Below are 26,357 nucleotides of genomic sequence, written 5' to 3'. Positions count from 1 at the left end.
TGTGACTGGGTTTTTTTTTTTTTTTTAATTTTGTATTAAAATTTTATAGAATTTTTTTTAATTTTTTTTATCTACAATAAAAATTATTATAAATTATACGAACGCTTCTCTTCGTGGCGACTAATAATTTGACTGAAATTTGCTGTTACTGAAACGGTGTTTAAAAACAGTAATGTACAATATATATAGTTCTGTAGATGTACCTGTACACAACACCGTTCAAACGTTTGGGGTCGGTAATATTTTTTAAAGTTTTTGTTGCGTGACTTTTATGCTCATGTTTGTCTCTTAAGCTCACTAAGGCAAAAATATTGTGAAATATTACAACAAAGTTATTTTAAATATTATTATTTTTTTATTTAATAGAATTTAAAATAACTGTTTTCTTGTCAATATACTGTATTTTGGAATTCATGCCAGTAATGGCAAAGCTGAAGTCTTCAGTGTCACAAGATCTTACAGAAATCAATGTATTATGCTGATTTACTGTTCAACAAACATTTATTATTATCATTGCTGAAAACAGTTTAATATTTTTAATAGCTCCTTAATGTTAAAAAATTGTAACATTAAATGTATTTACTGTCACTCTAATTAATGTAATCCTTGTGGAATAAAAGTATTAATTTACTTTTTACACTCTTTCTGACCCCACAGATTTGAACAGTACATATACATTGCTCACATGCATATTATGTTTACATATTTAATACCAAGACATTTGTGCAGTTGTTGCTGTCTACACCAAACTTGTGAAACTTTTTTTGAAATGACTATAAGTACCTTACAGTTAATAGTTCTATTTATAAAAAGGCTGCTTGTGTCTGTGTTTGTGTGTACAGCATAAATAAATAGCATATAAATCCTCAGAAGTTATACATGTTAGCCTACTTAACGGCCTTTATACATTGAAAAAGAAAATCAATCTTTTAAAAAAAGAACACCAGATCAGCTGACATACAGTGAATGAATGCATTTAATGCAGGCATCTCTAAGAACAGAAGAACACATATTTAGTGCTCAAACACTTCTGTTTGTGCTCCTCACGCGACGTGACCCTTGCTAATCAATGCTGTGGCTCCTCGTCCCATCTGACCCCCACATGACAGCTCTGATGCTGCTCTATACATACATCACACCTCAGTATAAAACTCAAGCACATCTCTATCTGTTCACTGACAGGAGACACAGAGCACTGACAGATCTTCACCATGCAAACGAGAATCTTGTTGCTGACTCTGACCCTGATGCTGGGGATCAACATGATGGCAACAGGAGAACCGCTTCACGCTCAGTGCAGAGTCATCTGGTAAGATGCTGTTTACATGGAGGCTTTTGTGTGCATATATTTGAATGGTTGTTTCAGCTGCTGTCAGTGTGTTTGCATTCATATTATAGTGTAATAAAGTGTAAGTTGATCGTTTCGTTAGTATGATTACTGATATTTAACTGTATTAGATGGGTACATAAAGTGTGGTCATCATATAGAGTTGTGGTCAGAATTGTTCCCTTGGGAAATATGATCAAAGAAGGCTCTGAAAATAAACCTGCATTAGTAATCCTTTTGATCTTTTATTTAAAAAAAAAAAATCACAAAAATCTAACCTTTCATTGAACTAAAACAATTGAAAATGAGCGGGAAAACTCATTATGAAATAAATGTTTTTCTCAAATACACGTTGGGCATTTATTTAATATAATATACACAGTTATTTAATATATATTGCTGCGCCTATTGTGATCCTGTAAGTCCACAACCTGTTGCTCGAGCGCGGCCAGTAAAAGTCATTTTTGCGATATTTGGAAGAGAGGAAAAACAAAACAAAAACATTCCACCCTACCCTCTATAAATCTCATGACTGAGCTGCATATAAACCAAGACAAATCACAAACTTGTGACTAGCACCACAAGGCTTTGATCTTTATCTCTATCATCCACCATGCAAATTTCTCACAGTGACCGACCCTCCACATAAAAGATCATTTAAAATGCATGATGCAAGCCTTTGGATGTCTGAATTCTGTCCCTTTAGTCATGCCCCAGATCCACAGTCAAATTTACAAATTCACGCCACCTCTAGTGGTTACAATCAGTCTTCAGAACAAGGCATTGCAGTGAAACGTCTCTCATTATTTGTCAGGCTCTTTGGGATCCCATGCCAGGACGTTTATGTGAGTTTGGTGAACCAGATCAAGGCCTGGAAAGGCATGTCCGGCTGTATGACTGTTGGACAGAGATGCCTGTATGAGGTAAGATCATCTATTGTACTATTGTGCTAAGGTATCGCTATTATTATTGCTCATGCTTTAAAATAAATAGTTGACCCAAAAATGAACATTTACTGGAAATGTACTCATCCTCAGGCCATCCTAGATGTAGATGAGTTAGTTTTCCTAATCAGAACAAATTTGGAGAAATGTAGCATTCATCACTTTCTCACCAAAGGATCCTCTGCAGTGAATGGGTGCCGTCAGAATGAGAGTCCAAACTGCTGATAAAAACATCACAATAATCCACAAGTAATCCACACCACTCCAGTCCATCAGTTAACATCTTCTGAAGTGAAAAGCTGCAAGTTATAATAAATTAATCATTATGACATTTTTCATAATCATCCATAATATTGCTTTCCCCATGGAAAAGTCAGCTTGTCTTGACTCCAGAACAGTTCTAAACAAATACGTCAGGGGATTTTGATGTGAGAGGACAACAGGGGATGAACTTTTACACAGAAGGAAGTATTATTATGGATTATTTTAGCCAGAAGCAACAGTTTAAAGTTAAAAATGTATTAATGATGGATTTGTTTCTTACAAACATACATGTTTTCACTTCACAAGACATTAATTGATGGACTGGAGTGGTGTGGATTACTTGTGGATTATTGTGATGCTTTTATCAGCTGTTTGGACTCTCATTCTGACGGCACCCATTCACTGCAGAGGATCCATTGGTGAGCAAGCGATGTATGCTACATTTCTCCAAATCTAAGGAACAAATCTACATCTTTAAAGGACTTTTCATTTTTGTCTTAACTATTCATTTAAATAAACCTTTAAAAGTATTAAACTTCTATTGTCATCTAGAATACTTTGCTAAATGTTTTCACAAAAACACAAAACTGTTTCAAGTGTATATTTTTGCCATTAACTCTAATAATCCAGTAAGGTTTTTGTATGCACAGGAAATGTGACGATATTTCCCAAGAAATAGCTAAAAGTCTAGTTAACTGTTGTCTTCTTCAGCTCGTGTCTGCCACACCTTTCCACATCGTAGCCAAACACACCAACAGACAGTGGACCAGCAAGGAGGATCTCAACTTTCACTTGGTGTCAACCGAAGAATCTGTTTGTAGAGTGACGGTAAAATGCTCTGCCGCTGATATTTCCTTTTATAATATCAAAAACTTGTTAGGGATAGTGGGGGGGACACAAGGCAGTTTTTAATTATGTTGCCACCTATACAAAGAAACATTTGATTATACCTTTATTTCAATGTTTCTGTTATCACTTTTTCGTCTCTTATTAATTAATAAAAAATAAAAAATAAAAAAAAAATATGTGAAACTGGAGCACAAAAGCAGTCATAAGTAGCACGGGTATATGCGTTGCAATAGCCAACAATACATTGTATGGGTCAAACTTATTGATTTTCTTTTATGCCAAAAGTCATTAGGATATTAAGTAAGGATCATGTTCCACAAAGATATTTTGTAAATTTCCTACCGTAAATATATCAGAACTTCAGAAGGTGACTTTCTCTAATATTTAGATTTTTTTTTGCACCCTCAGATCACCCATGCATCAATGGAAAGCTTATTTATTCATCTTTCAGATTATATGTAAATCTCAATTTCAAAAAATTGACCCTTATGACTGGTTTTGTGGTCCAGGGTAACAAATAAATAAACAAACAAACAAATAAAACTTTGGTTTCTAAAAATACATATTGCTGGACTACGAAGTTCTGTTCATGCAAGAACATTTCCCCATAAAGTTTTGGTTCATAATTGCCCCATCGTCACAATTTTGGGGGAAAAAAGCTTGAATATATTTTATTTATTCCTGTGATGCCAAAGCTAAATTTTGAGCAGCCATTACTCTTGAGTGTCACATGATCCTTCAGAAATAATTCTAATATGCTGATTTGATGCTCAAGAAATATATCTTCTTATTATCAAGGTTGAAAACTGTTGTGCTACTTCTCTCTTTCTTTATATTTTGAACTGCTGAATCACAAAGTAGCTAACTATTCCTTCTCAATGGCTTTTTTGGCTTCGTTTTTGTGCCACTGTCACAGGGATTTTCTATCTCTAAAGCATGGGCCAGGGTGGAAGACAATGGCATCACATTCTGCACTCTCTACAACCTCATCGAGGGTGAGACCCTTTCACATGTGTTATATGCTGTGATAAAATACTGCTTCTTTTCCAGTCACTCAGAGAAACTATTGAACCTGTTTTGTGCATTCACAGGCAGCGGGCTGGTGGATGCTGCGGGTTATAAGCAGTACACGAATGAGTGGATTTGTCTGGACTACTCGACTGCCAACTGCACCATCTACTGATGAGATCTGCTGGTCTTTGATAGGATTTAATACACTGACAAAGACCATGAAACATTAATGAATCGCTCGTCATTCTTCAAATGTAACTTGTAGTATTTAGCAGTTGCTTATAAAGCTTGAAAAGATCACTGTATTTGAAAGCAGAATGCATTATTTGTTTGAATGACAAATGAATACAAGCAGCTGTATTGAATTGCACCATTTCTAAAGTACTGTGCTTGTTGCAATTGTTTCCACCTCATCTTTGTAATTTGATCATATGCTATACAATACAGATTTTTTTCAGAAAATGTAGTGTTATTGATTGTATCTAGAGACATCCATGGTCTATTATGAAGAAAAGAGATCTATTAAAGGAGCAGTGTGTGATATTGACAGCTAATGGGTGCTGCGGTCCAAATTCTAAATATTAGAGAGTTGAACCTCAGACTCCAGTCACGCAACGCTCATGCAGGTTGCCAGATTGAGGACACACAACTGGCTGTAGCATTGCTGTTTACTGGAGAAACAAGTATGTGAACGTAGCATGTTTCCTAAATATCTGCAAACATATTATGGTAGTTTTCTGCTTTAGTACAATCAAAAAATTACATATAGAATATATAAATTAAAATGAAAACCTGTCATTAGAAAAAAAGACTGTTTATTTGCTATGCAGACTGATTTAAATAACTTCATAAACAGAAAAAAAAATCATTCATGCATGTGCTCTGATAAAACTACACAAAGAAGTATACCATAGTCATGACAATTTATCTGACCGTACTAAAATATGATTACTAGCTTACAATACATTAATGTTTCTAAAAAGTTCTGGAGAGTTTCTGGATGCTTCTCACGGTAATGGATGTTGTTGCTTTGTGCTGAGAAGGAATTAAATTTTCAATCTGAAATGACAAAGAGCAATTTAAAACTTTATGTAGTTTTATATTTACATATTTATATAGCAGTGCAAAGATTAAAAAAATGAAGTTATACAGTAAAACAAATAAGAAAAATTATACGAGCCACTTAAAAGTAACTTTTAATAACTGGTGTTTTAGTGATTTCTGTGGATGTATCTCCTGAAGTTTCCCCAGGCATCCAAGCAGGTGTGCTGGGTTTAAAGTTGTTTAAAACCCATTAGTTTTTTTGTAATTGAATGCAACGACATACATTTCAAGCATAAGGTTTGGTCACATTTACCATTGTTTTGTGAATTTTCACAGTCAAAATCAAGTCATTTCAATAGGAATCTGCATGATCAGGAATTCGTGAAATATTTTCTCATGCAAATTTTACATTGGGTTCAAGTTTGTCACAAGAGTTGACCAGCAGACTTAGTTTGAACTTTGTAGGCTAAGTGGTGCTTCATAAATTGCTACACAAATGACAATAGACAATCAACATGTTTTGCTTGTGAAATTTTGTTAATGTGACAGTGTATATACTTTACATGTCATAAGATACACTTTTAGGAAGGTGAAAAAAAAAAAGACTTCATACCTGACGCACAAATAGCTCCATCTCAGGTGAGTCACTGGACAGATCAACCAGAGATTTGACATTTATTCTCAAACCAGTAATTACTGAAGGGCCTATGAGAAAAGAATGTGTCATATTAAAACCAAAACTAATCTCCAAATTACTACAAAGCTACATTTCACCCCCAAAAACCATCATTCTATCATAATTTACTAACTCTCACATCGTTCCAAATATGTATGACTTTCTTTCAAACAGGGTTATAGTTAACTAAAACTGAAACCATCAAATCTAGTTACTAAATAAATAATTAGTGCTATCAATCAATAACAAAAATAAACTAATCACACATTTTTTCTGAAATTAATCGTGATTAATCCCACCTTACATTCAAGTTTTTAATTATACTTTTATATTCAAATAATTTCACATTCAATCTTCAAATGAATGTAGAAACAACACAAAGTATATTTTCAATGTGTTTAATGACATCTTTTTTTACGACTGAAGGCAAGTATCGAATACCAACTGATGTCTCTATGAATTTTTTCCCAAATATTTAACGATTGACTATAGCCATTCAACATTACAGTATAATTAAGAGCTATCAATTTAACATTTATTAGACTTTAAAAAATAGCTTCTAGTTTAAGTGAACTTAAAACAATCTTCACATAACCCCATTATAATAATTGTCATATGTGCCCTTCATTTGGGTTTGAATATGAATCGAGATCACGAGCTGATATGTATTTTTTATTTGTAATTTAATGCACAAGTAAATGTGAGCACAGTGCACTTGTACTATCATTTGAAAAGTACAAATGAAAATGAAACCATTTAAATGCATAACTTTACATTCTAGTATTTATCTGCTGTTGACCTCCGGCCTTTTTCATGTTCTTATCACTATCTGCTAGTCTCATCTATGTGTATGCAATGTTGGAGAACATGCTTTTGAGAATCAGAACCAAGCTGACTGAGCAATAAACTATAGTGAGCCTCTTTATTAAAATACCTGGAGGTGAGGAATAATAAAAAAATATGTTCACTCAGTATTACTTGATCTAATTTACAAATATCTCAATTGCAATTAAGTATATATATTTATTGTATTCAGTTGTGTTTTAGGCACTAAAATAGTCTAGTACTTTAGTCAAACATATTTTTATATTGAAATAATGAAGATTTCTGTCCACCCTAGACTGGTTGCTGGCCACCCCTATGAAAACATCCTGGCTCTGCCACTGAATATGATACAGTGCTTTAATATAGTCTAACCGAGCGCGCGCCGACACATTTGTGCGTGCAATTGAAGAGCATGGTTTACAAGCACAGTATAACAGCTGACAGGACGGGAAGATTTGTTTTTACTGACATATGGCCTGACAACATCTCATCTGACAACATCTCATCTAAATTCACTGATGTTCTACTGAAGCTCCTCGTCTCTGGGAACGTTTCCGTGCTCGTTTGACTCACGCCTGGCGCCGAGTTAAAGTTGGGCCGCGCATCTGAAAAGTGTCCCGTTTGATGTGCTCGTGAAGACGTTCTGCATCTGAATAAACACTATTCTTTAGCAGTTTTGAGTGGGGTGGCCAAACCTAGCCCCACCCCTGCGTTAAGTTAAATATTTTTAACACTTTAAACTGAAAAAAAAAAATATTCGCCTGCGTTAACCGTAATTTTGACACCACTAAATTAAATAAATGTTAATTGAAATAAAATATAAATAACTTTTTTTATTTTATTCCGGCGAGTTTCCAAGGCAACATTTATCATTTTTATTTAGTTGAACTTGATGGACTTAAATAACTATGTATAATAATACAAATGTAATAATAATAATAATAATAATATATATTTTTTTAATTATAATAATATAAAAAAAAATTTTTTAAATCTATAAAACTTTTAAAACATCAAAAACTAATAAAAATGACACACACACACACACACACAAAACTTTTAAATTAACATGAAAGCAGAAAAAAAAATCTCATTCAAAATATAATAATGACAATTTTTGAATGATTATTTTTGGTTGAACTATCCTAAGCTAAAGATCACTCTTGCAAGTTCATGTCTGATTGAATAGCTGTAGGTTGACTAATATTAATTTGTGATATCATATTTTGCTGGTCGATAGTTGGTATAATATTTTACCAGGCTCCTGAGTCGATGGTGTAGAAGTTATTGTCCAGTTGTCTGTTAGTGGAGATGATGTTGTTTCTGCTGTTGTATGATCAACTGTAAGTAACATTAAACAAACAGAAACAGGGTTTGTGAGTGAATATGCAAATGATGTCAATTAAAAAGTCAATATTTCAGCATTATAGCTACATAGTATAGCTACTGTATAACACAGAAAAACGTTCAGCCTCAGCCTGAATAATGACTTAAGATTAATTGTCCAGTATTTTTGATCAGTCACTCACCGGTAGTGGTCGATTGTCCCACAGAAAAACACAGAAATCCAACAAACAGGACGCAAACTTTCTTCATGTTTCCGATCTTTTAGGAGGAACGTGTCTGAATAAATGTTCAGTGGCTCTTCGGGTTTCTAGGCTGCCTGAGGGCGTTGACTGAACTGTGTCTAATGGGTTTCCATAAACAATGAAACTGAACACACCCCAGCACTGACGGCACAAACACAATGGGCAGTAGACGGAAGTTATTCAGATTTTATTTTTTGTTCACCTGATACCTTTGATTGATCACAGGCCGAATTCATGAATGCGTGGTTTTATTGTTTCTTTCTTGTTGCTGCCATGTAACACAATCTAAGTGAGTAGTAAAATGAAAAAAGACCTGTCTGTACTTCCAAACAAAAGAGTTTTCATGAAAAAGGCCAATAATCAAACTGTGGGTTTAAAAAAAAGCCTAAAACTCTTACTTCTCCTTGAAACTAATTTATAGGAAAATAAAAACATAAAAGGGAATTTTAAAGAACCAAAGCTGTTTTAAGAAACACAGAGTTACAAGTGGAAGAACTGTGCTACTGGTATAAGTAGACATAATAACTTCACTGTTCTTCATAGAGACTGGCGTCTGGATCTGTCTAAGGGCTTTTGCACTTGCTGCTCCTGCTGCTGCTGCCAGCGCTGGGCGGCCGAGATCCTTGCGGGGACGTGACGGAGAGGCCCAAGCCTAGATCCACTGTCTTCACTGCAGGGGACGTGACAGATTGGCTTCTGGGACTGCTGCTGGTTGATGGATTTGAGGGTCTGATGTGTATGTGGGGCACATAAGACAACAATCAGGACTCTCTGCATGTCATGCTTATTTGTCTGGTTTAAACTGTCACACTTGACTGGATAATTATGCTGTAATAGGAGCAGATGCATATGTGGGTTATAAATCATAATAGTTTGTGGATAAAAGGATGATTATGTGAATACCGATGGAGTGAAGCAGAACTGCGGGCTGAGTTGATCTTTGAGCTCAGACGGCTGGATGGAGTGGAAGCGGGAGAGGGCAGGGACAGACCAGCCTTAAAGAGTAAAATAATGACATTATCCATTAGAGTTAATTAGTAACCTACTTTCTATGAAAAAGCTAGTAATTACTAAAGCACCAGGAATTCCTCTGATAGCTGACACCACTGTAAAAATGTAAAGCTGTTTAAAAGTTTGCGGTACGTAAGATTGTTTTAATGTCCTTTATGCTTTCCAAGGTAGCATTTGATCGAAAGTAAAATAAAATTGTAGTATTAAGACATTTTATTACAATTTAAAATAAATGTCTCATCATGTGACATGATCTTTCAGAAATCATTCTAATATGCTGTTTTGGTGATCAAGAAATATTTTTTATTGTTATCAATGTTTAAAACAGATGTGCTAATTAATATTTTGTGGAAACCATGATACTTTTTTTTCAGGATTCTTTGATGAATACAGAAATATTACAAATCTCTTCCTGTTCTTTTTGATCAATTTAAAGCATGCTTGCTGAATCAAACTATTAATTTCTTCAAAATAAATAATCTTTTAATTTCTTACTGTTACATTATACATTTTTAGCATTTACATTTGAAAAGTGCAATTAGCTTATCATTGCTTCTACTTTCTACCAATTTGTTGTTTTTACATTGCTACATGTTGCTTATAAATGATGATGGGTAATTGTTCCTATGTCGTGCTGTACCTGCAGAAAACGTATCTGCAATGCAGATGACAGGTCAGGATTCTCCTCCATGGTTTCCAGGAGTATCTTATTTACGCTTTTATTTAAGTCTCTGAGTTCTCTTAGCTCTATGTCACGTTCCTCAAAGGTCTTCTCATTGGTGTTTTTAGCAGACCGAATTTCCCTGGTACATTTGGCACACTGTGAGATAAGAACAATAGCTTAGAGATAAGGTGATCAAAGCTTATAACAGATAATCACAACAATATGGGTATAATCAGTCATTACTGGCCATGCTGTGTGTGTCTACATATAAAAATATAGGAGAGAGCTATATTTGTATAGAGTTGTCACACTTTTTTTTTTTAAGTAATGGGCTTGTTGTCTTTTGGTAAGTTTTTTTGTTTTTAGCTAAATTCATTATTTATTATTGAAAACAATATTTGATGATGAATCTGAAAAGATAAAGCAGGAAAACCAAAGGATATGTGAGGGCAGTCAGACCTGTTTGATGGCTCTATTGAGTTTCTCCTCCTGAGAGAGGATGTCTTTGTTAAGAGAGAGCACATGGGCTTGAGTCCTCTCAACGCTCCCATTCTGGACTGCTTCCTCTTGACGAAGACCCTCCAATGTGTGGGACATGCTCTGAAATATGTGGAAAAACATGCTTTATGTACTATCATCTAAATGAATTGGTTTTAATGCACATATAAATATTATTTGTTATCACTGAACCTGACCTAGTTAATTAACCTTAAGATTTGAACTTTTCATATAGGGCAGGTTCACAGAAACCTGTTTGACCTGTTGTGAATGATGTTTTCAAACATTGTATTAGAGTGCATTTCCCTTTCTGTCAGGTGGAATGATTACGTCAGCAGAAATATTTACTTCAATGTCCTCCTGCAGTTCTCGGATTTGCCGTTTCTTGTATTTGTATTTCTCCTCTGCTGCTCGCCTCTGTTCCTCCAGCTTCAGTTTCTCCTGGTGCGCAGGACCTACAGTGACATGGAGCACTTCTCAGTTCACAATGAAATTCTATGTGATTATATACATTGCAAAATTCCAGATATTGTTTCTATGTTAAATAAAAACCTGCACAGTATCTATACCGCAAACAAGTGACACATTACATTTACATTTATTCATTTAGCTGACGCTTTTATCCAAAGCGACTTACAATTGCTATATATGTCAGAGGTCGCACGCCTCTGGAGCAACTAGGGGGTTAAGTGTCTTGCTCAGGGACACATTGGTGTCTCACAGTGGATTCGAACCCGGGTCTCTCACACCAAAGGCATGTGTCTTATCCACTGCGCCATCACCACCCCATTATCATCATCTACAGTGCATAATATCATCCAAAGATTCAGAGAATCTGGAACAATCTCTGTGCGTAAGGGTCAAGGCCGGAAAACCATACTGGATGCCCGTGATCTTCGGGCCCTTAGACGGCACTGCATCACATACAGGAATCCTACTGTAATGGAAATCAAAACATTGTCAGTGAACACAATCCACCGTGCCATTCGCCGTTGCCGGCTAAAACTCTATAGGTCAAAAAAGAAGCCATATCTAAACATGATCCAGAAACGCAGGCGTTTTCTCTGGGCCAAGGCTTATTTAAAATGGACTGTGGCAAAGTGGAAAACTGTTCTGTGGTCAGACGAATCAAAATTTGAAGTTCTTTTTGGAAAATTGGGACGCCATGTCATCCGGACTAAAGAGGACAAGGACAACCCAAGTTGTTATCAGCGCTCAGTTCAGAAGCCTGCATCTCTGATGGTATGGGGTTGCATGAGTGCGTGTGGCATGGGCAGCTTACACATCTGGAAAGGCACCATCAATGCTGAAAGGTATATCCAAGTTCTAGAACAACATATGCTCCCATCCAGACGTTGTCTCTTTCAGGGAAGACCTTGCATTTTCCAACATGACAATGCCAGACCACATACTGCATCAATTACAACATCATGGCTGCGTAGAAGGAGGATCCGGGTACTGAAATGGCCAGCCTGCAGTCCAGATCTTTCACCCATAGAAAACATTTGGCGCATCATAAAGAGGAAGATGCGAAGACAGTTGAGCAACTAGAAGCCTGTATTAGACAAGAATGGGACAACATTCCTATTCCTAAACTTGAGCAACTTGTCTCCTCAGTCCCCAGACGTTTGCAGACTGTTATAAAAAGAAGAGGAGATGCCACACAGTGGTAAACATGGCCTTGTCCCAACTTTTTTGAGATGTGTTGATGCCATGAAATTTAAAATAAACTTATTTTTCCCTTAAAATTATACATTTTCTCAGTTTAAACATTTGATATGTCATCTATGTTGTATTCTGAATAAAATATAGAAATTTGAAACTTCCACATCATTGCATTCTGTTTTTATTCACAATTTGTACAGTGTCCCAACTTTTTTGGAATTGGGTTTGTAAATAGTTGGTATTCTAGGTGTGCGTCGATGTGGTATGTCACCCCTATATGTATAATATATACAGTGCCTTTCGAAAGTATTCATACCCCTTCATTTTCTTCACATTTTGTTATATTCGTGCCTTATGTTAAACTGCTTTAAATTACTGTGAGAAACAAGTGAGAAACAAGATTATCTGGTCTGATGAACCTCAATTCTAAGCATCATGTTTGAAGGGAACCAGCTCTGCTCATCACCTGCAGAGTACCATCCCAAAAGTAAAGTGTGCTGGTAGCAGCCTCATGCTGTGGGGCTGTTTTTCAGCGGCAGGGACAGAGGGACTCGTCAGAGTAGAAGAAAAGCTCAATGCACCAAAATATTGAGATAGCCTTAATGATAAATCAGTCCAGAGCATTCAGAACCTCAGACTGGGCAGAATGTTAACCTTCCAACAGGACAGTGAGCCTAAACACACAACAAGAGTGGATTATGGACAACGCTGTGAATGTCCTTGAGTGGCCCAGCCACAGCCTGAGCTTGAACTTTTTTTGTTTATATATATATTTTTTTTAATTCAAACCCTTTATTGTACATAGTTAATGTAAGCCATGTATGTTGACTTTGTTCTCTAATAAATAAACAATCCATAAAAAATGCTGGCAACTTAAAAAGAGAGAGAGAGAGAGAGAGAGAGAGAAAGAGAGTTTCTGAACACCAAAAATAAAAATGACTACACACTAACCATACACATTAACTTTCCAGACAAGGTCAGATAAGGGAATATCTGAATTTAAATGCCCCACTATGAACCTCAGGGAGTTGTACAGTCGAAATGACACAACGAGAGCATTCAGTGTTTTTGTATCAATTATTGGAAAAACAGAAAAAATTGCTTAAAAACAATAGCTGCTGTTTGTTTTGTAAAACAGTTAAAAATTAAGGTATCATTTTATACAAATTAGGTCTAATGTTTTGAAGTTTGATTCCACACTATGCTCGTAGGAAGGAGTGACGTCAAATGACGTGTCTCGCTGAGGTTGGGTTGATCAATCATCACAGGACAAATGTCCGACTTCAAGAGGCGTTCCAGACATTATTTCCAAGTAGGAGGTGAGAAAATCCAAATTTCGAGTTGTCTGGAACGCAGCATATAGCACACTGAGGAATGATAATCAATGAACCAAAGAACAGGTGTGAAACTAATAAGAAACCATTGTAACAAATGAATGCAAACAAGAGCTAAGACACAGTCCTTCAAAACCATACCCTAGAAACTAAACAGAACATAATCGTGCGTGACACATGTAAATTGCTCAAGCATAGCTACATCTGTTTCCTCGTACTTCACATAAGTTTACCAGACCATTTTAACATTAGAATCACACATCAATGCATTGTGGGAAAGTGGTGACATTAGTGATGAAGAATGTCGTAAGTTATGGTGACAATGAGTTATGGTGTTTGAGACTGACTTTGTAAACACAGAAAAGGCTTTGACTATGGCCGAAACATCACATGTTAACCAATAAAAAGTTGTAATTCTTTAAGAATGAGAATGAGTGCACATTTTCCCTATTTACAAGAGTTTTTGTTTACTGGTTGCACAACCTCTTTTGATGGTAAATCATCTCTTTTCAACACTTTTTTGTATAACATGGAAATATATAAAGTGAATGATGTGAATGTGCTTACTGGACTCTGTGACTTTGGTCAGGGCTTTGCGATAGGTTGTATTGCAGTTGTTGACGACCAGCAGGGTGTTCTCCAATGCGTGGATCTCTTTCTCTGTCTTGCGGATTTTGGCGTCCAAATCATCCCCTTGCCGCTGGAGTTCTTCTTTCTCTTGAGCTGCCTTCAGGAAAAGTGCAGGATTTATTAGCTATTGAGATGCCTGCAGTGGTAATGTTCATTCGGATATGAAAAAAAGCCATGAGGTAAAAAAAAGCTTTGAATTCAAAGACCCAAGCTGGACTTTTTATTTTAGATTTATTCATTTTAACCGTTTTACATTTTAACATACTTTAAAATGTAACTTTTTCTAGTGTTTTCTCAATTTTCAGCATCATTACTCCAGTAATCAGATCCTTCAGAAATCATTCTAATAAAAACAGTGATGTACACTTCCATAAGCATGCCATCACATTTGACTGATTACAGATCTAAGCCTTTTTTATATAGGAATCTGATGCATGAAGTAATATTAATTATTTTACTCTGAGTCTACCTTGAACATGATGCAGCTCCGTGCATCTAATTGGCAGAATACAATACAGTGGTATGATACCCTTATAATGAAGAAGGCCTGGGATTTCTCCTCTTCTCCCTCTGGTGCAGCCAAAGAAACAGTCAGGATTTCGTACCTCTTCCTCATCTTGTCAATTTTGAACAGTCTCTCGTTCACCGCAGCACTGAGGACATTTGTCACAACCAACAGAGTGTAGAAAAATACCAATGCGGTAATTAAATATATGACTCTATAAATATATGATTCTACTTTTTTCTGGTTTTATAAAAAGAAAATATATAATTTAAATAGCACTTACAAATTACAGTGCATGCATAATTATTAGACACGATGATATTCTGATCATATTTTTTTTTCCAAGCACATTTTACCAATTCCAAACCACATCGATCTTAATAACCATTATTAATTTTGTATTTAATTATTTATAAGTGATATATAATTTTTCATGAAGGATCTTAAATTTAAGAAAAATCTTAAATTTAAGTGTGCATAATTATTAGGTATCAGATCAAATGAGTCAAAAAAGAGATTTAACTCATTATTACATGGCCATGAGAAGGATGCAATACTAGAATGTGCAAAGTTAAGGCATGACCATTGGACACCAAAATGCTCATTGGGTCAGCACGGTCAGAAAAACAGGTGGAGAAGAAAAGACGCATGCTAACTGCAAAAGAATTAAGAATTAATGTGAAGAATTAGGTGCAAACCCATCAGCGCCATTTTTAGTCTTTTTTTCTATCCTGAAAATTCTGTCTTGCAGAGATGGACTAAAAATGAACTCCCAAAACTTACTGCCAGATTCTGGAAGATAAATTCCTGAAAGAGTGGTACAAGAAAATGTGATGCTGGTCCTTCAAGAGTCCCTCTCAACCTATCTGTCTATAAAGCCTATAAAAATCAGTCTTTGTGTATTTCACAATACTTCAGCATTGTATTCTTATTAATTGTTTAGGATTTTTTTACCCAAGCAAAGTCTCTGAGAACCTGACACCTTGCACTTCTGGAGACTCCAGGTAGGTTGCAGTTCTGGAAAATGGTGGCGCTGGAGACTAAAAGGTTCCTGATGGTTTTACACCTAATTCTTCACATTAAAGGTCATTGCAAACTGAGTCTGAAATTTTCGCACGTTAAAAAATAAATACGACCTCACGTTGTGTCAATCATGTTTATACACTGCCTCTGAAACTTTCGTCCGTCATAAAAAAATTCAGATCACGTTCGATTTTCTACATTTTCGCATCCGTAGCATGCATTTTGATAGGAAAGGATGAGGAATATGAAAAAATGGAAAAACGCACATGAAAATTTCAGACTCAGTGTGCAATGACCTTAATTCTTAATTCTTTTGTAGTTAACGTGTCTTTTCTTCTCCACCTGTTTTTCTGACCATGGTGACACAATGAGCATTTTGGTGTCAAATGGTCATGCCTTAACCTTGCTCATTCTAGCATTGCATCCTTCTCATTGGCATTTAATCATTTTTGACTTTCGGTCTGAGTTGAATCTCTTTTTTGGCTCATTTTACCTGATACCTAAAAATTATGCACATCTGAATTTAAGAAGTTTGTCGCTTCCAGCCTTCATAGACAATTATAAAGCACTTATGATTAAATACAAAATTAATAGTAGTTATTAAGTTTGATGTGGTTTGGAATGGGTAAAATGTGCTTGAGAAAAAATATGAAAAGAATATCAACATGCCTAATAATTATGCACGCACTGTACACAATTACAATATGAACACTTTATAAAAATTAAGGCATAAATCATGGTATTCATTTATTTAAATTTCACTTATATATTCATTTTAGTATAAATCTATCTTTCAAAGCCACACCAGACATTTAAATAGTCAGTAGTGTTTTACCTGAGCCCTTGTCTCTCCTGTTCAGTGAGCTTGATCTGTTTAGCAAGCATCTCTCGGTGCACACGGATCTCCTCCTCTCTCTCTTTCATGGCCGTTTGCAGCTGCAGACGTCTCTTCTCCAGACTCAGCACTCCATCTGCTCGGTCATACAGCAGATCTCTCAGCTGCTGCACCTCCATCTTCAGGAGACCTTTCTCCACCATGTTGTCCTGAAGGGAGGACATGTACAAACGTGTGAAACAGACGCAAATGTGTTTTGATGTTCTCTCCCATATTTCACTGCTGATATTTTTAAATGCTTTTGCCAGATTAAGTTATCCACAATAGATGAGAAATCTATTTTACATTTTATTAGTTGTTCTGATAGCAAGTGCTGATGGTGCTGGCTACTGTATACAGGCCACCAGGGCACCATACAGACTTTATTAAAAAATTTGCTGATTTTCTATCTGAGGCAGTGCTGGATGCAGATAAAGTCCTAATTGCTGGTGATTTTAATATCCATGTTGATAATGAAAGAGATTTGTTGAGATACAGTGGGCCAAATAAGTATTTGATACACTGCCGATTTTGCAAGTTTTCCCACTTACAAAGAATGGAGAAAACATTCACGACCTCGAGGTTAGATTATTGTAATGCTTTATTGGGTGGTTGCTCTGCACGTCTAATAAACAAACTCCAGCTGGTTCAAAATGCAGCAGCTAGAGTTCTTACTAGAACTAGGAAGTATGACCACATTAGCCCGGTTCTGTCAACACTGCACTGGCTCCCTTATTAAACATCGTATACATTTTAAGATCTTGCTACTTACCTATAAAACCCTGAACGGTTTGGCACCTCAGTATTTGAGTGAGCTCTTATCGCATTATAGTCCTTCACGCCCGCTGCGATCTCAAAACTCTGGCCATTTGATAATACCTAAAATATAAAAATCAACTGCGGGCGGGAGATAGTTTTCCTATTTAGCGCCAAAACTCTGGAACAATCTACCTAACACTGTTCAGGAAGCAGACACACTCTGTCAGTCAAATCTAAATTAAAGACCCATAACCTGGCTTACACATAATACACTATCGCATTAATATAATTCAAATCCGTTAAAGGATTGTTAGGCTGCATTAATTAGGTCAACCGGAACCGGGAACACTTCCCAAAACACCTGATGTACTTGTTACATTGTTAGAAGAATGGCATCTACGCTAATATTAGTCTGTTTCTTTCTTATTCCGAGGTCACCGTAGCCACCCAGATCCAGACTGTATCCAGATCAGATGGTGGATCAGCACCTAGAGATGATCTCTACAGCCAGGACACCTAGATGAACCCCAGAGACTGATCCCCAGTGAAGACCCTGTCTCCAAGACGGCCATCGGGACAAGACCACAGGAACCAGATGAGTCCTTTGCACAATCTGATTCTGCTTTAGCCTAGATTTAAACTGCTGATTTTGTGAGAATGACACAATGACAAACTATTTCCCCGTCTAAATACTGTAAAGCTGATATAAAGCCACCTTTGAAACAATTTGCATTGTTAAAAGCGCTATACAAATAATATTGACTTGGTGTTTCAGAGAAATTGATAATTAAAGGCATTATCAAATTTACCAAAACACTTCAAATATACCAAAAGTTCTGTGGCTTTTGCTGAAGAATTCTGTCTGATTCTTCCAGGTTCAATCAAGTTATTCACCTGTTTTTTGTGCCTGAGTTTCTTCTGGTCTTTCTCAGAGTTGTCAATGAAGAGTTCCAGCTCATGGATCTTGGTGGTCAGTTCTCTTTTTTCTGTTCCGATCTTCTCTGTGTCTTTCCTAACACAGCGTATATCATCCTGAGAATATATAATATACACACCAAAACAGAACATGTTTCACAATCAAAAAAAGAAGAAAAAAATTATATATACAATAATGTCCAAAGGTATTAGGGTGGTAAGATTTTTTTCTCTCTTATGCTCAGCAAGGCTCCATTTATTTGACCCAGCAACAATTTTGTCAAATATTTTCACAATTTAAAATAAGTGATTTCTGTTTGAATATGTATACATTATATTATATATATATATATATATAAAAAAAAAAATAATAATAATAATAATAATAATAATAAATATATATATATATATATATATATATTTTTTTTTTTATTTTTATTTTTTTTTATAGTTTTCAGCATCATTACTCCAGTCTTCAGAGTCACGTTATCTTTCAGAAATCATTCTAATATGCTGATTGGCTGCTCAAACATTTATTATTATTATTATTATCAATGTTACAAAGTTTTTTTATAGGATTTTTTGAAGAATAGAACGTTGAAAAGTATTTATCTGAAATAGAAACATTTGTAACATTACTGATCTAAAACTCTTGAATGGTAGGGTGTGTGTGTATTCACGTATGTGCAGTGCACACTCGCACCTGGAGTTTCTTCAGCTGTGTGGTGAGGGTGGCGGCTGTCCTATTCTTCTCCTCTAGAGTTTCTTCCAGATCAGAAGCCCTCTTCTCCAGAGCTTCCTTCTCCTCTGTGTTCACCTTCCCCTGCAAGTGTAAAGTCTTCCTCTCCAGCATCTGGATCTGAAAGTCCTAGACCAAACAAAAGAACGACACTCAAGTCATCTGTCAGCTTCTAGAAAGCAACCATCCAGTTTGTGTTAACTGGATGATAATAACTATTTGTTGACAGAGACATGGTTCTGTTGCCTGGTTGGAGACGATCATCTGCTGTTTGAGCAGGTTCTGGTCCAGTTTGCTGAGTTTGCTGTCCAGGTTGGAGATAGCGGCCCGGGTGGCACAGATCTCAGCTGTAATGTTCTTCTCTTTATCACGCATTCCCTGCAACTCCTGACTCTTTCTGAACATGAGCTCTCTTTGCCGGAGCAGCTGAGCATCGATTTCCTACACACACAAACGGTAACAAAGAAAAACTTTGATTACAAATATATTTAAAGTACAATAAAGACATATTTAAAGTACAATAAAGACAAATACTGTCTTCGCGTACAGCCTAAATGTTTACTAATGTTTATTGATCAGTCTAGGATTAAACATTAATGCTTTATTAAACCAAATACAATATGACTTGCAGATAAATGGAAACATTTTAACAACTTTCATAAATAGGTAATTAACAAACATGCTTAAAATTAGTAGTTTATGTACAATCATTAATAATAATTGAAAAAGTATATGTATTAGTCGATATTGGATAATTGCACTTTTACACTATTTTTAAATTTAGATTACATTTGCTGTTAAATGTACTGTACTCAAAATGTCACTAGTAAATGTAATCTTTAGAAAACCTGTAAACGAATATCCATTTTTCATACTGTACATTATAATGTTGTGATGCCTAAATTCATTTGTAGAATTTAAAACGACTGATTTTAGTTTTCAGTGTTTTATGTAATGACAAAAAATGGTTCATGGGTTATGGACTGCAACAGTGCATTGTGTGTTCAATTTTTTACAAAACTTTGCATGAACGTTATTATTGGTCATTAAAACTAAAACTATTAAATATTTAATTCAAATGAAGCTGAAATATGACATGAAATATCTAAACTAAATGAAAACTTGAAATGTTGCTTTGGCAACTAACTAAAATGAGTTCAAGTAAACTTGAACTAAAACTTCTAACTGGAAATAAATAAAAACTAAAATAAACGAAAAAATAACACTGTAATAAAAATAATTGAAGAACCTACACCTAATTAAAAAATAATAATAAAAATTACAAAATAGAAAATATAACATAATGACTAAAAGGAAAATGAAAAATGTAAAAATAAAAGCTAATTCAAAATATTAATGAAAACTAAATTTTTTCATAAATAAAAGAGAGAGAGAGAGAGAGAGCAGCCTCCTTTTATTTAAGAGCCATACCGCTATTCAATGCAGAACAAAATGATGCCCAAGAGAAAAGGAGTCAAAGGAGTGAAACTCACTTTGATGTTCTGTTCCTGTTCTTTATGCAGTTGCTCCATCTGTGCTGCTTGTTCTTCACCATCCAGCACCGCCTCCATCACCAACCGCAGCTTCTCTTTCAGAGCAGAGTTATGCAGCTTTGCCTCTTCAACTCTACAACAAAGAAGTGCATATATTACTACAAAGAATCTACGTTGTTTATGTAATGTCAGATCTGACTTTAAGCACCACACTCAGTGTGTTTTGTTGTTGTAGAACTTGTTTTGTTCTGTTTCTTCTATTCTCCTGATTTACCTGTAATGGATTTTCCTATTAGATGTGAGTGAAAGAACTCAGGAAAAACATGTCAAAAAGTGACTGCTGGACTGTGAACTGTAAGACTGAGTAGTTGTCTGAGAAATGAGAGAGCATTACTTTGTTATTTTGTACTGAATGTCCTTTTTCATGCTGGTTATCTGAGATCTGGTGGTCTCCACATCTGTGGCTGTTCGGTCTAAAGTTCCCTTCAGCACTTCCACCTGAGAGCAAAGCACCACATTTGATTAGTCGAACTAAATTCATAAATACCTTTGCATTTGATTAGAATGAAAAACCGATGTATTAATATGTACTATAACATATAGATGCACTATAACATGGTACACTAATGGTATAATATGATAAAACCATGGTACTTTTTTAATACCATAATAACTATATTCACCTGCTATGGTATTTGCAAGGTTCCCTGAGGTCTTTGAAGACCAAAAAAAAAAATGGTACCAAATGGTACTGTCATGGTACCAAAACAGCTTTGATAATATGATGGGACTCAATACTCCTCACAGTGTTTTTTGACAAATTATACGCCTTTCATCATGATAGACTTTGATTGGTTTCTGGGTAGAGCGTGGAAACATGGATCCAGATTTTAGGAAATGAGTTGCGGTGTTGGGAAGCTTTGGTAGACCCACCTCATCCTGCAGACGTCTCTGGTTTCTCTCCTCTTCCTGGAGATGCTGCCTGAGTCGAAGCGCCTGACGTTCAGCCGTGCTTATATTCCTCTCCAGCTCCTTATTGTTCTCCATCTCACGCTCCATGAAGTCCTTCCTCTCCTTGAGCATATCATTCTTCTCTCTAATCACTTGGTTCACCTCTGCCTGCAACTAGAAGATCAAGTGATTGACATTCAAAGTTAAATAAACCATTTTCTAAATTAAACTGTAGATATTTCGATTTTTACGTTTCTCATTATAAATACTGCACTATATATGTTTTCATCTAAAGAAACACTGTGGATTTAATCATTTCTTTGTATTAAAAGAGAGCTATCTTCAGGTTACCATGGCACACTGCTGTATCTCCTGGTCTCTTTTTCTCATTTGTTCAATGGTGTTCTCCCACTGGCTGATCATCTCTTGTCTCTCAATGTGAGCCTGACGAAAGCTCTCGGCTGTCTTGTCAAGAGCAATCTGCATCCCAAAATACAAGTGCATTTGCTAGTCTATAAGAATGATGGCATTGTCAAATCATAAAAATGTCCTCTCACAACTGAAAAATGTGAGGGAGCAAGAAAAACATATATCACCTGTTCTGTAACAGTCTCAGTGACTTCACTGTCCAAGGTTTTTCTCTTCCGGTTGGCTTCAAGAGTCAACTTCTCAATGTTCAGCGTCAACTCCTGTTTCGAAAGGCAGGCATTGGGCCAGTTGCATAAACATAGCCACTATGTTAAGACTGTGTCTTAAGAACTAGTTTGACCGACTAGCAGTTAGACAAGAGGTAATAAGTCTTACTTTAATGATTCAAATTGGGCCAATCTACCATTTTGTATATTTGACTTTATGAAAAGTTATGACCAGTGTTTAAGAAAACAAAGTAGATGGCTAAATTTTTAAGACTAGTCTAAGCAGTTTATGCAACCGGCCAATTATGTCAGTTCAGACATACAAGCTATTAACTATAAACTTAACAGAATGCTACTTTATTTAAAAAATATTAGAATTTGTCAAATATGTGCCATACAAGTGAGCGAATCTCATGCAAAAATAAAATAAAATAAAGCAAGGACAGCTTCCTACATTTTTCTTATGACAGCCGAACTGGCTATACAAAGAGACCCGACTCAAACAGATGATCCTGCCACTGTTACTAGGAACTCACTCGAATCTTGCTTTCGTCCTGCTTGGCATACTTGATGATGGCCATGGTATCTTCATCCTTGTGAGCTGATTCCTGCAGCCAGGCCTCCAGGGTCTGCTGATCCCAGTTCAGCTGACTCTTCAGTTCATCGAGTTTCTGGGTGGCTTTAAAGACGTTGTTCTGTGAAGAATGATTGACAGAATTACATTAGGTTTTTATAAAATAACAATGTGTACACTACAGTGCTATTCAAACATCTGGGACCAGAAAGATTAGAACAATAAGACTATTACAATTCAAAATAAAAGTTTTGTTTTTTTAATATAATTGAATTAGTTTTCCTGTGATGGCAAAGCTGCATTTTCAGCAGCCATCCCTATCATTCTATGCTGATTTGCTGCTCAAGAAACATTTATTAATAATATCAGTTGAAAACAGTGTTGCATGTTTTTGAAATACACATTTTTTTCAGAATTCTCTGATGAATAGCATTTATTTGAAACAGAAATCTTTTGTCTTTACTGTTTTGTCTTTTAATTCTGATCAGTTTAATGAGTGCTTGCTTAATATGCATTCATTTCATGAAATATAAATAAATAAATTATGACTGAACCCAGACTTTTTAACTGTAGTGTGTGTAAATGTGTTTGTATGCATTTGTAGTTTGTGAGACACCAGTGATGGTTTCTTTGTATTGCTATAAGCACAGGTTATGTTATATGGATGGTGTATGTGTCAGCTGCAACCTCTTGAGCGTTCTTCTTCTCATTCAGTGTTTTCAGTTGATTCTCCAGCTGACTGATCTCCTGCTTCAAGCGGCCTGTCTCTCGCTCAGCCAGTGCTCTGAAATGCACCTCTGATTCAGACTCCTTCTCTCTGGCTTTGCACAATGCCTGAACACACGCAAACATTGTATCTTAAAAACAGAAATATATATATATAGGCAGAATCAAGTTCCTCCACAATAATCTCTTAGTTAAGTTACCTGAGTGTGGGAAACCTCTTGTCTTAGATTTTTGAGGTGTTCAGTCAGAGCATTTATCACATCCTTGTTTTTATTTATTTTGTTCTCAAGATTGAATTGCTCTTTTTGCTTCTTCTGAAGCTGTGGAGGGAAGAAAAAAACAATGAGATTTACAAACACCTCTCTTAAGCATCAGTTATTGTGATATAGCAGATGAACTTCTGACTCACCTCCTCCTCTAATGCTTTATTCTCTGCGTCAGCTACAGGGATGGCAAACCCCGCGTCCCAGCCAACTTCTGCTAAAAGGGTGTTAGACATTTTGTTGTTTAAGAGACGTTCAGGAGTAAAACATAAACGGCTCGATGATATTAGACCGACCAGTCATCCAGCAACACCGCAGTTTATCGTTGTGTTTTCAAGACTCGTTTCCTAGCAACGACGACCGATAGGTGACGCCAAACGCTCCTAACGTCTTTTAAAATATGACACAGGATTTATCCAGTTAAGCATGTTTTGGTAAGTTTAAACTAAACATGTCATTACTAAACATTAAACTGTGAATTTTGTGAACAAGAAAATAAATTTGCATTTGTTTTATTGTATCTACAAAATTATTTTGAAAAGATTTAGAAACATTATTAATAGAAAACTAGAACTGACAACAGATTTGCTGGTTTGTTTGATGTGCTTTTTTATTTTACGAAGGAACTAAAAAAAAGACAAGAAAAGCAGTGTTGGGGAAAGTTACTTTTAAAAGTAATGCATTACAATATTGCGTTACTTCCTAAAAAAGTAACGAATTACGTTAGCTACTTTTCATGGAAAGTAATGCGTTACGTTACTTTTGCATTACTTTTTAAATATGAGCAGGGCTTGATTGTTTTTAATGCAAGAAGTTGTAATTATAGCAAATGTAAAAGCCCTTTCACACCAAAAAGTGTAATGAATAAACCTCAGGCTGAAGGAAAAGTAAATTGACGTCTGTACAGTAGAATGCAGGAGAAGGTTCAACACTCTTCAGAAATAAAAAAAACAATGAAGCACAATTGTTAGTTTATCTAAAGTCATTTTTGCTTATTAATATGGTTGAACTGGATCATCAAAGGTCAGCAGCAAAGACATTGGTTAATAATAATGGGATTAGATATATTTGTGTTGTTTAACATATTTAATTATCGCAGGTTTGCATCATATTCTGAGTTTGCATTTCACTGTTTTAATTCATTTTGATGAATACTAAATCTGTTTTTTTGTGAGTGAGATGAATTAATACACATTCACGTTTAGTCTAGAACTACAGTAACAGCATGTTCACACAGCGCACTGTCAGTCAATAAATGGGGAAATGTAACTCAGATATTTTCTTGTAAATTAAAAAGTAATGCGTTACTTTACTAGTTACTTAAAAAAGATAAAAAAAATATTACATAACTCGCATTACTTGTAATGTGCTACCCCCAACACTGAAGATAAGTACATTATTCAGTTATTTATCTTACTAGCAAAGTATCACATGCAAACCTACGGAAGCGTATTGCATTCACTTGAGGAAAAAAAAACTACTCTGTTTTTCTGAATTAACGACTTAATTATCTCAGAATTACGAGATAATTTTTCATGAAAAAAAGTTTTTGCTCTGTTTTTCTGAATTAACGACTTAATTATCTCAGAATTACGAGATAATTTTTAAAGAAAAAAAAAGTTTTTGCTCTGTTTTTCTGAATTAACGACTTAATTATCTCAGAATTACGAGATAATTTTTCATTAAAAAAAGTTTTTGCTCTGTTTTTCTGAATTAATGACTTAATTTTTCATTAAAAAAAGTTTTTGCTCTGTTTTTCTGAATTAATGACTTAATTATCTCAGAATTACGAGATAATTAAGTCATTAATTCAGAAAAACAGAGCAAAAACTTTTTTTTTCTTTAAAAATTATCTCGTAATTCTGAGATAATTAAGTCGTTAATTCAGAAAAACAGAGCAAAAACTTTTTTTCATGAAAAATTATCTCGTAATTCTGAGATAATTAAGTCGTTAATTCAGAAAAACGGAGTAGTTTTTTTTTTTCCTCAAGTGAATGCAATACGCTTCCGTACAAACCAAACTTTTCACATTTTAAAAATGACGTTGAATTATATATAAACCTCCTGGAACAACAACAACAAAAAAAACTGAAAACATCTAATGCTTTAAAAGCATTGAAATGTATGTAAATTTTATTTAATTTTTGTGGTAACTGTTCTGTGAATTAAAGTATGAAACAATTGTTTAATTTTGTGATTTAATAGTCCTTTATAATGAAATATCAAAACAGACATCCAAAAATTACTTTTGGAAATCATTTCCTCACCCACATGTCATCCCTAACCTGTATGACCAACTTTCTTCTGTACATAAAATATTAAATATATTATAATTATTTACTTTTTAATATAATTTTATAATGGAAGTCCATAATGGTAACCAAAACTGTTTGGCATCATCTTGTGTGTTCTTTAGAACATAGAAAGTCATACAGGTACGGAACAACATGAAGGTGAGTAAATGACGACTTTCATTTTTGGGTGAACTATACAGTATTCCAATGACTTTAAAAGAAAGTTGCACTGTTTGGTAAACACTCACTGAACTACCACACACACACAATATTTT

General features: G+C 35.2%; 2 protein-coding genes across 2 annotated transcripts; one reads left to right on the top strand and one right to left on the bottom strand.

The window, feature by feature from the left end:
* Positions 1–1,174: 1,174 nt before the first annotated feature.
* LOC306881791 (uncharacterized protein) lies at positions 1,175–5,197 on the top strand. The gene is made up of 5 exons (XM_079436068.1): positions 1,175–1,309; positions 2,142–2,250; positions 3,247–3,363; positions 4,301–4,379; positions 4,476–5,197. Exons 1-5 carry the CDS (start codon positions 1,212–1,214, stop codon positions 4,565–4,567), a joined length of 495 nt encoding a protein of 164 aa, XP_079292194.1. The 5' UTR covers positions 1,175–1,211; the 3' UTR covers positions 4,568–5,197.
* Positions 4,851–24,146, bottom strand: LOC306881790 (coiled-coil domain-containing protein 39-like). The gene is made up of 23 exons (XM_079436067.1): positions 23,935–24,146; positions 23,726–23,845; positions 23,487–23,633; positions 22,762–22,920; positions 22,187–22,279; positions 21,942–22,070; positions 21,573–21,764; positions 21,034–21,137; positions 20,640–20,772; positions 19,393–19,587; positions 19,111–19,275; positions 18,387–18,524; positions 16,695–16,903; positions 14,861–14,984; positions 14,269–14,428; positions 11,051–11,157; positions 10,664–10,804; positions 10,181–10,360; positions 9,433–9,524; positions 8,470–9,258; positions 8,198–8,281; positions 6,053–6,144; positions 4,851–5,454 (listed from the first exon to the last, which is right to left on the bottom strand). Exons 1-20 carry the CDS (start codon positions 24,022–24,024, stop codon positions 9,093–9,095), a joined length of 2,844 nt encoding a protein of 947 aa, XP_079292193.1. The 5' UTR covers positions 24,025–24,146; the 3' UTR covers positions 4,851–5,454; positions 6,053–6,144; positions 8,198–8,281; positions 8,470–9,092.
* Positions 24,147–26,357: the final 2,211 nt, after the last annotated feature.

The sequence above is a fragment of the Barbus barbus genome, assembly GCF_936440315.1.
Source record: "Barbus barbus genome assembly, chromosome: 15".
Classification (NCBI taxonomy): Eukaryota; Metazoa; Chordata; class Actinopteri; order Cypriniformes; family Cyprinidae; genus Barbus; species Barbus barbus.
This window is presented reverse-complemented; position numbering and strand designations above follow the sequence as displayed.